This window comes from Opisthocomus hoazin, chromosome 2, assembly GCF_030867145.1.
Source record: "Opisthocomus hoazin isolate bOpiHoa1 chromosome 2, bOpiHoa1.hap1, whole genome shotgun sequence".
Lineage (NCBI taxonomy): Eukaryota > Metazoa > Chordata > Aves > Opisthocomiformes > Opisthocomidae > Opisthocomus > Opisthocomus hoazin.
The window spans coordinates 128,273,132-128,286,411 of NC_134415.1; the positions used below are offsets into that span (position 1 = coordinate 128,273,132).

Sequence of the window (13,280 nt, forward strand, 5' to 3'; positions counted from 1 at the left end):
ACTGAGCTGGGGGGAGATATATTAAAGTGTGCAAAAAGAAAGAAAAAAAAATCAGATGTTTGCATCCTTGGAGGAATGGGAGTGGGGTGGCAGGAAAGCAGGAATGTTTGTCTTCCTCCTGTCTGCCTTCCTGTTTCTCTCAGCTGCTACGAATCTGGAGTCTGATTGCCTAACAGACCCAACCCCAAATAGAAACGTCCAAAAGACAGGCATGCTAGACACTCCATGAGATCTGCTTGGGATTTTTACCCTACAAAGCCCATGAAGTCTACACTCATATTCTAAAGTAATGGATCACAAGATCAAACCAGAAGAAACAATTTGACTTGGAAATGGGAACTAGCAACACAAGCGTTGCCTCTCTTCTGCTTTCAGCAACCCAAAATGCACACAATGCGCTTTATGATCAACCCTTTGGGATCCTGGAGAAGGACAATTTCTAGAGCTCATTTCTCTTGTCATGTCTGAACCTGTTACCGAGAATGAATGGGTGGGATAATTTCAGAGCAGAGTTAGAGAAATGTGACACAAAAGGAGCACTACACCCCACCTAACACCCTGTGGACTACATACTGGCCTAGAGCAAGTCATTATCTCATCTGTGCTAGAGTACAACCAGCGTAAAACAACCAGGACTGATCAGGACTAGCAGGAAACACGGGGTCTACAAGGTAAAAGAAAACAACCAAAACCCACTGTTGGATCACCAAACTCCATAGACATAAATTCCCTCTGTGCCACCACCATCAGCAATAGCAGCACTCCTGCAGACTGTGCCCAGTACGTGTGCGCAGCCTTTTCACCTGCTATGCCACTTCTGTTTCTGCTCAGTGATACAACAGCAGGGTTTAAGGAAGCATCGTACTGGAACAAGTTGGTTACTGTTGTTGACTGGTACCCAGAAATTAATGTCACATGGACAGAGGCATCTTCTGTCCCCTAGAAAGAGAAATGAAGAAAATGTCAGGGATAAGAATATACCAATAAAGACAGTTATTCCCTATATTCCTACACCTCCTATACTTAAGAAGTCAGGCACATGGCACTCCACGAAATTTGTATATACACCAGACTCTACTTAAATATTTACAATTATGGTGTCTTTAAAAGGACATCTATGAAGAGTTAGAAACCTTAAAACTGTCCCAGACTGGGCAGATTTTCATTTGCTAATCCAAACTAGTAAATTAACCAGTGGTAATTTATAGGCATGGACAGTTATCCCTACACTTCATCCTGGGTATAATTTTGCAATGCAGCAAAGAGCACTGCTGCTAGCAATCCCTAGGCATGTTTTTGCACAACTCATAGATGATGTCCAAAGGAGGTCGGGGTGTAAGGTAGAAGAGCTGGAGCTGAAGAGGGTTCAACAGTGTGAGCAAGAACAATGTCCCAGGCATGTTGAATCTACTAGTAGACAACAGAAAGTGGAGACGGGCAATTTTGCTGGAGTTCAAAGCCCCGGTTTTGTTTATGCAAAGCTTAGCTCATGACATTGCAATCTGGATTTTTTGCTGTTTCACTGGTTTTCATAAATAATCTATCAATCTATTGTTATTGAAGATGGTCTAAACTACAGGTGGAGTCTATGGTGAATTGTGCCACAGACAAGACTTGGCTCATGGGCTACCCTTTGCCCTTCCCCTTGTGTAGCTCAGGTCAGGAAAACATAGAAAGGCCTATAGGCTGCTGACTGTTCCCCAAAAAATGTGGTTTCTTACCCGAGAGGGAAGTTCACATTCAATTCTTGTTGAATTTCTGTCATCCTCCAAAATAGGGCAGGGCTGAGATCCAAACAATACCAAGTTTACCCCTTCCAAATTTGTCCCCCTGAGAGCCACTCTGAGTCCTCCTACAAAACCAGTTATTCCGTTACATTCAAGACGTACAATGATACTTCTGTATGCAAAGGACTCTTTATCAATATGTGACTACAAAGGCATTACTGTCTCTGAGTTGATCTGATGATCATCTGCTTCCACCTTGCTGTGCCTAGCTTCCCGTCTTTCACCAGAGATCCTTCTTGCCTATTATTTGCAGTCTTGTCCATGATACAGAAGGACTAGGTTTGTTTCTCAGTTTATTTTTTAATGACATACTTCTTTTAGCAAGCAAGGTCTGGCCTGTGATCTTAACCTTGGAAAGATCCCCAGCCCAAGAATGAAATAAGGAAGGAAGGAACAAGCGCTAAGAATGGAAAATGAGCTTAACACAGCAGGTGCTTTCACAGTTCAAATAGCTGCCATGCACCCTGCTGTCACAAAAGCCTGCAGCATGTGCCTAGGAAACTTAGGTTAGAAAGGGGACTTGGCAGGGCTTGAAACTTAGCAAAGTTGTGAGGAAAGTCACGGAGTGCTTGATTCTGCGAAGCACTGAGCAACCTCAGCGCTTATTTCTGCCAGCCAGAGCTGAGCCTCTTCGATGACATGCAGGATCATACCCAACACGAGTCAGACTTGCACTTGATCTTTCTGCAGCATTCAGTTCCATTGCCAATAAGCAAGGTGTCCCTCTGCTTTTTCAAGTGACTAGAACATTCAGGGACATTTCGAAGAGAAACAGAAAAGAGAACAGGAATAGTCACTAATGGTAATTTTAACCTGGACTTTGTTCTTTGATGCGGTTCTCGGGCAAATGAAAAAAAAAATCTTCCTTGAAACTCACAGCTGTCTGCTCTAGTTATCAGTACTACAGAGTTTTAGGACTATGGCTGGACAGATTGTTCAGAAATTTTATCACTGCAGTGTTTATGTGCAGTTACTATACCATCATGACTATATTACAACCCAACGGAGCTTTTATAATTCTTTTCATGTGTGATGTAAGTAAGGATCTGTTGTAAAGTCATTATATATTGATGGCAGAGTCCCTTGTACCTTTTCCTCAAAACTTCATTTCCTGCTAATTCTTTAAACCACAAGAGAAGTGTACAAGTCTAATCTTCTTGATTATGTCTGGCTGGAAGCAAAACCAGGCAAGCAGTAACAAGGTATGTTAACAGCAAGCTCCTTCCATCCACTGCAACATGGTAGTATCTTTAGAAAGGCATCTCACGCTAGCAGAGATAGGTCATGAACAACTCCCAGCATGGCACTGCTGAAACCAGTGGTATTTTGACAAAAGAGGCCTGATGCAGGAAATTACACTATGCTTCCTGGCTTCCTTTCCTGCAGCCTTAGGTTTGCAGATCCAGAAACAGCAAGAAGTGAAAACTGAAGTCACTTCTCTAACGTGATAGTTGTCAGATAAGGAGACGCAGATTTAGACTACAAAAATCAATGTGTTTTGTGTAAAGACTGATGCTCTTAAGTTTTGATATCTACACTTCTATCCATATGCAATGAAATACTGCAGAAGTGCACTTTACGATAAGATTGAAGAGAGGTATTTTAAATGGAAGAAATTAAAAACACAGATGGAAGCTGTAATTCTTTCCAATTATAAATGTTCGAGGCATATGTAATATAAGATAGCATTATACTTGCTTTCTTTTTAAAGAGTGACAGATCACTGTAATTGGGAGAACTGGATTGTCAGCAAAGGAAATGAGAAGCAAGGCCCAAGCACTAAAACTTGCCATTGCTGACTTTTTCCTTTTAGGTTTGTTTTTTCTTTTTTAAATGAATTAAAGCAGTGAGTATCAATCTTACATACTATATGAACCTCCCACTGAAGGGGGAGGGGCGGGGGGGGGAGGTTAGAATATTATTCTTGCCATACACTCCAGCCATAACTTCTTGCTTTTCGTCTTAGGAACCCTACATTCTCCCAAGACCATCCCATGGCTCATGCACAGAGAGGTTCACAGACCACCATTCCCTTCCTCTGCCTGCTCCAGCGTGGCCAAGCATAGCACAATTAGTTCTCCAAGCCACGTGGCTGAGTTAGCTTTGTGCTGCACCTATTCCAGTACTCCTGCTCTGAGTGATGTTTGTTAGCACGAACTCAAAGTGCCTCAATAATGAAACTAAGAGGTTTCCAGAAAATATCAGGAGGACTTTTGCTGTCAGAGTTGACCTGGGTCATATTCTTTCTAGATGCATGCCTAGCTGCTTGAAAACAAGTCTTACTCTGAGATCATTGGTCCTTACTGCACAATCCAGGTGTCATGAGTGTTCTCCACATTTCTCACTGGGCTGGGGAAACTCATCCCTCTACCAAAAGAAGCAGGGTGGCTTTTTACAGCCTTTGGTTTGGCTTAGCTACAGTTGGCTAGGCACCTTGCTGGAACTTCCAGCTGAAGTCCTCTCATCTGTGTCACATACAAGTCCTTTGGCCCCAGAGTCCTGTGGAAAGTCTTTTAAGCTCTTGTCTTCAGGGATGGAATATATCCTCTTCCATTTCAAGTAGAGGAGGGGTAATGGAAATGGAAGGAGCTTCAGTTTGGTTTGAGATTCCCTAGGTTTCTTGTTTATGTATCGTCTAAACAAGGATGTGTTTTCCATTTTATCACTCAGAATATTAATTCAGTTCAAATGGACTGAGATGAACCAAAGTTTAGCCATCTCACAATTAGGCCAGATGAATCCAAGTACTACAAAGCTATGTGTCAAATAGGTATGGGAAAAATAGCCATGAAACAGTGATAGCTTTCTGGGTTGTTGGAATAAATATACCTGCACTTGAACTTAGAATTCTGAAACAAAACTAGTCAGAAAACTGATTGACTCCACAAAGAACCAAGCAAAGTTTGTTACTCTTTGTAAGAAACTTGCCCCACTGCCTTGAGGTGCACACAATGTGTCCAGCCATATTCCATCTTTTTTGTCAGATTAAAACCTTGGTAGTCAAAGTACAGAAGAAATTGAAACACTTTGTGAAAAGCAAGAAGCAGAAAGCAGATGTCCCCTTAGAGCTGGTGTAGCATTCAGACCTACCGATCTCTGAAGCTGTAGGAGGTTCAATAGCTAGCAGCTTTGGATCAACTCGTAGGAAGATGTCTTCTCCTGTGCTTCCATTGAGTGCAAAGCCATAAGGTCTCACCAGTAGTGTCACCTGGTAGACTCCAACTGGCAGCCTCTCCACCTGGCAAACCACTTTGGTTTGATTCAATGTTATGATGTGGCAGGTCATGTTGTTCACCTCTACCTGCACAGCTGGCCTCTCTTCAGTGAAGCCAGCTCCCCTGATAACTACTGTGGCCTGGGACCCATCATCTGAAGGAATATAATCAACAAGATGACTCATTAATTTAGGTGTTGCAATACCAAGGATTTACTTTCAACCAACAGTTAAAAGAGTTTACCATCTTCATCAGGACATCCTAAAAAAGTACACCACCCATGATCTCTCATTGTCCCTCATAATGCCTATTTCTGTCTATCCCGGTTCAATCACTAACAAGAATTTAAGAAAAAAAAGTAAAAAGAACTCAAGCCAAGAGCCACCTTCCACTTTCAAGCTTATCACTGTTTATCTCCCCTTTATTCCTCTACCATCTTCTTCTCGATGTAAAAAACATTTCTGTTACATATTTTAAGACGATCTGATCAGAAGTGCCCTGCTAGAAGGTGCAGTTTCCATAAAATCAGAAATCTCTGAAAGAATACACACACACACACAAAATTAGCAGTGTCTGGCAGATCTTTTTCACGGAGCAGTGTTTCTGCCGCTTGGTTCAGACACAGAGCTCCATTACCTGATGAATACTCCACATCACTGACTAAGGGTGTCAATTCCTGGATGAATTGGAACGAGCACGAACCAGAACAGTTTGCAAGGACATCATTGACCACCACGACCACCTGGAGACAGAGGAGAAGATTACCCTAAAGCTGAGAAGGGAGCAGAGGTGTTTCTTAGTGCCACATCTACCTGGTAGACCTGCAGAGTGTTTCTGGTAGCCACATTGAGCTACCGAGAGCACTCTGACTGCACCAGCACAGAGCACCACCAGACAGCTGTTTATCCTGCTGCAGTCTCATTACAAATTCAAATGCAAAGCTTGCTACGGCTCAATCAGCAAAGCAGAGAACAGTTTTGGAAGCTATATGGCCAGCCTTTCTCAGAGTCTGCAGGACCGTGTCTCCCATCTTGCTGGGACCCACAGCTCCTCCCGACTCCTGTTCTTCTAGTCATCCATTGAAGACCTTGCTTGCCATACACTCCAGTTCTCCCCACTCTGACTTGGGAACAAGTTTATTATGTTTAAAACACCCTGTAAGACTAACAAGAATGAATCCCAGAATGTGCCTTTTCAGCATGCAGCCTTCAATTTTTTGTTTTTCCCCTTGTTCATGCTGAAACAAGAAAGCTAGGCTGTGACCTTGATATCTAGCAAGAGATATCTCTTCTCAGATCTTGATATCTCAGAAGAGTCAACTGGCAAAGCACAGCGCATAAGAGAGCCCCTCTTCATCTGTCTCCCAGGGTCTGCCAAGAGGGTACACCAATGCCTGCAAAAAGCAGAAGCAGACTGTCTCCAAGAAATGCAAGGAGCACAGAGTTGCAAAGTACTCTGCTTGAATAGAGATTGAATAGAAGCACAATAATTAAAAAGACATTTTTACACTTGTTGCTAGCAGCACACCCGAATAAAGCTTCAAAAACAAAGAGGAAATGAGACTGCTGCTGCAGTTCTTTTTTCATTTGGTCAGTTTGAGGGTATGTGTGCACCACAGACAGCAGAGATATCGCAGGTGGTTGAGCCACTACAAGCAGGGCAGTCCTTATGTTTGGGGAACAGGGTCACCAAAAGCAGGGTGACCTAGCCCAAAGTGCTGCACAGCTGGGCTTCGAGCATATCCATCATCACCTGTTATCACTACAGTGCCCAGTTTTCATTGGAAGTAAAGCCAACAATGCACACTGCTCTGCAACATCTGAGAGGAGCGTTAGCAACACGTATTCCCACGCAGCAGACTCATTTAGCCAGGAAGCCCTCCTTGCTCACTTTTCACACATGAAGAATTGAGATCCACAGAGGCTGAGGGACTTGCCTCATTCACGGATCTGTACCACAGCCACCTTCTCATTCATTTTGCCCATCAGCATAAAAACTGGAGCACTGCAGATGAGTAGAGTGTCATCGCCAAGCCTGGCGGCCAGCACAATAGGACCCAGCAAGAGTGGGAGTCCAGATACAAGGTCAGCCCTTGGCCACAGCCTCAAAAGAAGTAAATTGTCTTCCCTCAATCATGATGACCATTCTATCCACCTGTAATAGCTCTTGGAGGAAAGTCCTACTCCACAAACCAGGGATCAGAATCACAGAATGGTAGGGATTGGAAAGGACCTCTGTGGGTCATCTAGTCCAACACCCCTGCCAAAGCAGGGTCACCTACAGTAGGCTGTAGAGGACCTTATCCAGGCGGGTCTTGAATATCTCCAGAGAAGGAGACTCCACAACCTCCCTGGCAGCCTGTTCCAGGGCTCCGTCACCCTCAGAGGGAAGAAGTTCTTCCTCATTTTCAGACGGAACTTCCCATGCTTCAGTTTGTGCCCATTGCTCCTTGTCCTGTCGCTGGGCACTACTGAAAAGAGCTTGGCCCCATCCTCCTGACACCCACCCTTCAGATATTTGTAAGTATATATTAGGTCCCCTTTCAGCCGTGTCTTCTTCAGGCTGAACAAGCCCAGCTCCCTTAGCCTCTTCTTGTAGGAGAGATGTTCCTGTCCCCTCACCATCCTTGCAGCCGTCCGCTGGACTCTCTCCAGTAGCTCCTCGTCTTTCTTGAGCTGGGGAGCCCAGAACTGGACACAGTACTCCAGATGAGGCCTCACTAGGGCAGTGTAGAGGGGAAGTAGAACCTCCCTCGACCTGCTGGCCACACTCTTCTTGATGCACCCCAGGATCCCACTGGCTTTCTTGGCAGCCAGGGCACACTGCTGGCTCATAATCCGACTGGCTCAGAATCTGACTGATTTTTGGCAAAACACAGAACAGGAGATTTCTGAAAGGCTTCAGTGGCAGAAGAAGGTGCCTGAACACCTGTGAGACTCCTGGCTCTACACAACCCAGGTGAATCAAAAGGAAGTGTGACAACATATCTCACCTGTGTTTCTTTATTGAAAGTAGCAAGCATGTCCCCAAATATCGGCCCAATAAACACACCTCCATCATAAACCACACGGCTAGAAACGGTTGGCTTCAGACCAGTGAGGTTTTCGGCAGAGACCTAGGGAAAAACAAAGAATTTAAGTTTCTCGTCCTTTTCTGTCCTGTGATTTTAAATTAAAACTGTTCCTCCAGGGTTCATATAGAGTCTTCACAAGGCAACAAATAACTCCTGGAAACCTCTTCTCAAGCTTCTTCCATGCCTCCTATTTCCAGGCTTAAATCTTGCTTATCCAAGACTTCACAAGACCTTCTTTTTCCCTTCCTCATCTTTCAGGTAAGAAACTGAGGCAGAGGTTCTGGATTCGCAAATAGACTTCTAATACTCGGTAACATCTTTTGGAATTAGGCATGGAAAGAGCTTTGAACTTCTGCTTCTCAAAGACTGGACTTTGCATGGAACAAGGGCCTGTGCTACAGCTGAAGATGCAGCTCAAGTTTTTCTCACCATCCAAGCCAATGTCTTGAGCAAGAGAACTCATCACGTCAAAGATAATTTTACACTTTTAGAAGTTGGATACACAAAGAAATAGTTTTTCTTTTTGGGGAAGAAAGCAGCTCAGTCTGAGTCCTTATCCTAAAAAGATCCTTGTACTTGAAACAAAACGTAAATAATAAATCTTGGGATGGGAGAGTGTGAACTGAACCTTCATCTGAGACTTACGAGAACCAGAGATGAACCCATACAGATAGTTCTCAGAAAAATATCTTCTTGGCCCATAAATAATGCCACAAACATGAGCTTCAGTTACTGTACTGAAATATTAATGTGATTATAATAGCTTTCACTTCAGTATAGCAGTCCTTTTGTTCTGCAGAAATGCAACAAAGCACAGAAATTACATTCCAGCCTTCTCATTTTGAAGCACAGACTTTGATGCTGTAACTTCTCCTTCTGTAACTGCAATTGTTTTTTTAATTATCTAATCTGGAATTTGCTTAAACTGCTATGCCTAATAGAAAAACACTGAGATTAAGTCCCACATGGGTCTGTGTGAAAACAAACACTGGGAGAATGAATCAGCCAAGGCCAAAGACATTGAATGGTGTTCAAAGTGGGTGTTAGTAAAATAAACTACTGTACATTGATAACATTAGGCAAGTCCCCAGTTTTTGTTTTCCAAGTCAGTATCCAGATGCTTTCATAGCAAGAGTTTGAGTGTTTGGTTACGATGAAATCACTGGTGTTGAAGTACGGGGCTGTGGAGTTATCTAAGTTGTCTTGCAAAAGCTTGCGGAGATGGTGGGAGGAGATGTGCACTGAAACATCTGAAAAAGACATAGAAAAAAAGTGGATAACCTCATCCCTAGTAGAGCACATCTACCTGCTCCTAGAAAAGAAAGATATTTCGTTCAAAGGTCTGTAACTGCCAAAATCAGAGGGAAATTTACTGGGTCCCAAATGCCAGAAGATCTGCACTATTTAATAGCTTCCAAAACCTAGAAGTATCTCTCCAGATGGGACCATCAGAAATTTTGTCTAAGCAATACTTTTAATTACATGCAACGTACATTTTTGGAAGACATGAAATTTCAGCGTGCAAATCATATTTCTTCAAAACAGAAAGGTCAGAAATTTCCTAGATGAGAGGGGTATGGGGGGAGTCAGCCTCTCAAGAAGACTTTGTAGAGTCCAATCTCAAATAAGTGCAAATGATGTTTTATTTCTTTTGACGTAAATACCCGTAGCCATTCAAAGCTGCAGATAAAATAAATCTCTCTGAACCAATTCATAAGAAAGAGGGGAAAGCACTAGACCTGGGAACAGGGCAAGAAGAATGGAGTATGTTTTTAAAAGATTATGTTTAAAGCAGAGCACTATTCAGACAGCCTTCAGCCATTGTAGGAAAATCTTAAGTGACAACACAGACAAAAAGGTTGAATCACAAATACTGTAAGGCTGCATTTTCCTGATATATTATTTAACTTTATAAATGAGTCACCAATTCCTCAGTCAAGAACTTTACCATTGGCCTTGCTCAGATTGACTTGCTTACTATCATGCTAAGCCTTTTTGATTATTTAAGTCAAACACAAGAAAACCTAACACATCTAAAGAGTGACTAATTCAAGCCAAGAAATTCTATGTACAAAAGCTTTTGTGGTATATGAAAACTGATTATAAATCCCAGTGATTCTAGAAGACTGAATTTCTTGGTTACCTGCAAGGGTCTTTTCGTACAAGAAGACCAGAAATGCACATGCTGGAGCAACATGAGCATAATGAAAACTTGGGACTCAAAATCCCTATTCAGGATCTGATCCAAAGTTCTTCAACATCAAGAGAAATATTTCACGGGAGCTATATGCATTTTGGAACAACCCCATACATAACATCTAGAAATACTACCCTGCCTACAATCCTGGACTCATGCCTTGAAGGAAATTGAATGCATAGATCTAGGAACTATCACAACAGGTTTATCCTGCCACCATTTCCAAGGTTCAGTATTGTCTCTTCTTCATTTGGCTTCCTGCAAAGGAAATCCAGGACCTGTACTTGTATCTTCTCTTACCTGATATCAGCCTATTGGCCAAGTGGATGCAGAAGGTCCCTCCAATAGGTGGGGATGACTTTTGCAGTCGCTGAATGGTGAGGCTGACTCTCACATCCTCCGTGGAGACATAGAGGTAGCCATAGTCCTTAGAGCCCTCCCCAAGTAGAGCACCTCTGTGTGACAGAGAGGGTTTATCTGAAGACATTAGCAGTCAAGACCCCCACTTGTGACACCCCCTTATCACCAGCAGCAGAGGAATACCCACAGGAACAACACCCTTGAAGGGCCTAAAGAAAACACATTCAGAGCTCAAGCAGAATTGAATATTCCCAACTTACACCTACATGACGTAGGCAATGCACACAACAGAAAATGATAGAAAACCACCTTTCTTAATTACAATAGAAGAAATTCTTCACACAGCACCAAGAACACGCAAGGCCTGTCCCAGTACTGCTGGTTTTTAAAGGACCGACTTAATGCATCCTGGGCAGCAGCTACAACATAGAGGCAAAAAGCTTTCCTGCTTCATCTGCAGTCTCCTCGTGACTATCAAAATCTTACCACCCCTGAATTATAGCGATATTTCATACTAGAGTTCACCCAAAGCCCAGTTTCTAAAACTTAAAATATTTTCTCCTTTGCCACTAGAATTCTCCTTTTTCAGAGAAAGGACAATGATGCCACCTTGTGGTTAAGTGTCTGGATAACAGCTGAAGACTCAGCCGTGGCTTCTGCAGCGAAAATTCCAAGAATACAAAACCAAAAGGACCACTGAGCCTTCTTGTCTGATGTGCAGCCTGTACATCAGGTTTTAGCTAATATTCCTGTCCCAACCGCAGCAAGTCATATTAGAATAAAGCGCATCATGTGCTGATTTTTCAGTATTCCTGACATCACACACTGGTTTCTCTCACATCTTCCTCTGCGAGATGAAGTCCACTTGTGCCAAACAATTCCCCTCCGCCCCCTCAGTGAGAAGTACAGTGACCAGTCCATCTCTTAATCCTCGTTTTATAAGCTAAACAGATAAAGTTTCTTTAATCTTTCTTTCTGTTAGTCACACCTCTGTTTCTGCATACTAAACCTCACAAACATCCCCCTGTATTCTCATCCTTGCCTTCACCATGGGTGGTTCATGTCAAAATACTACATTTGACACTGACAACTAAATGTGCTTTTCAAGGAGAGACTTTCACATGTCAAATCCTGCTATGCTGTGCTAGCTGAATTGACCTCTACAGAAGAGCTAGGTCTGAACTGTGGTTTAAGTGTTTTATCAAATGACTTCTAGACCTGGGCTTTGCAGGACAATAATCTGAGTTGCTGCCAAGCAGCTATCCTGTTATGAAAACTAAGATATAAACCAGATTGCCTCAGTCTTTTCCTTTGTGTTGACTTGGACTGTGTCTCTGAACCCCAACAGGTGACTGACGAATTCAGCACAGCCTTGGATTTCACCAGGTAACGCAAGGACTTGGCTGCTGTGGGAGCCTGACTTAATTTTCTTCAGATCTTGGCCACCTCTTAAAGGAGAATCTGACTGTCTGTAGAGCACTCAAGAATAATGACACATTGTTTTGTTTTCGCTTGAAGGAGGAGAGGCCACAAGGTAAGAAACCAAACTAAGTTACAGCAGGCTGAAGTTCACCTTCTTTTGAAAGGAGGTTTCCTGTGAATGCCTGAGCAAGTCACTTTGGGTGGGGTAACTGAGCTAACAGCTGGCTGCTGCAGAGGAGAAGAGGCTGCATCATTTCAGCTTCTCCCTTGCCTGCCTCTATTCCCATCAGGACCTTGCTGACTCAACTGGATGCAATCCAACTTTTATAGGCCTTATTCTCTGCCAGTACAGCCCTTTAATGTTGCACTCTGATCTGGCCAGCCTATGGCTCTGCCTCCTCTTTCACTGTTGGGACTTCCAGAACAGAAACCACCTCAGTAAACAAGGACACAGAAGGTGGACTTCCATTGCCTAACATGTTAATCGGTGTCATTAAAGGTGTTTGAGGGCATCTCTGGCTGATCTCCATCCATTCTTCCAGAAGGGCCTAGATGTCCGTCTAGTCCTACATCATATCTTGATAGCCCAGGCATATCTTACATACCCCAGGTTAGCTGAAACATCTTAAGCACCTCTAGTCCAGCAACTGAATCCCACTCATACAATGGAAATTCAAGAACCAAAAGGTCTGATTTGTAGCAGAATCAGATACCTTCACTAAGATGTCTACAACATATGTTCAAGATCCTGTATGGTTAGCAAAGCTCAAAACACTCATGTGCTGAGAGTGAAATTAAGTATCTTAACTCAGAACAGCAGCCCATCTATTGAGTACAGATGTCTGTGGAGGATTCAGTAGTCTGAACAGTCTGAACATGGGCTATTTGAAATTCCTAGAGAAGACGACTGCAGTGGAAGCACAGGGATTGCCAAGCTTCAGTCTCATCCCCCACTGTCTCTCATGTCCTGTCTTAGATGACAACCTGCTCCAGACACATCAGAGTGAACTGCAAGAGGTATTACAGGGTATTAAGTTTATCTACTCACTGTTCCTACCTTAGAGAGAGAAGAGGCAGACTTGCACCACAGCCAGACACTATCCAGGACACATTGTAAGAGGGAGAAGACCCCACCACAGATACAGCTTCAACTATCCTCCCACCTGGCTGAAGTGGTTTGGGATCCCTCTGAGAAACTGAAAGCAAAAGAGCACAAGCATTCATTA

General features: G+C 43.2%; 1 protein-coding gene across 1 annotated transcript in view; it reads right to left on the reverse strand.

Moving 5' to 3' along the window:
• Positions 1 to 13,280, reverse strand: part of PKHD1 (PKHD1 ciliary IPT domain containing fibrocystin/polyductin) — a 277,151-nt gene that overhangs the window by 233,597 nt on the left and 30,274 nt on the right. The window contains exons 22-29 of the mRNA XM_075414995.1: positions 13,112 to 13,250; positions 10,573 to 10,727; positions 9,141 to 9,325; positions 7,995 to 8,117; positions 5,639 to 5,744; positions 4,878 to 5,156; positions 1,722 to 1,852; positions 804 to 939 (exon numbers count right to left, since the gene is read on the reverse strand). Coding sequence (XP_075271110.1) covers positions 804 to 939; positions 1,722 to 1,852; positions 4,878 to 5,156; positions 5,639 to 5,744; positions 7,995 to 8,117; positions 9,141 to 9,325; positions 10,573 to 10,727; positions 13,112 to 13,250 — 1,254 coding nt within the window. The remainder of the gene's footprint in view (positions 1 to 803; positions 940 to 1,721; positions 1,853 to 4,877; positions 5,157 to 5,638; positions 5,745 to 7,994; positions 8,118 to 9,140; positions 9,326 to 10,572; positions 10,728 to 13,111; positions 13,251 to 13,280) is intronic.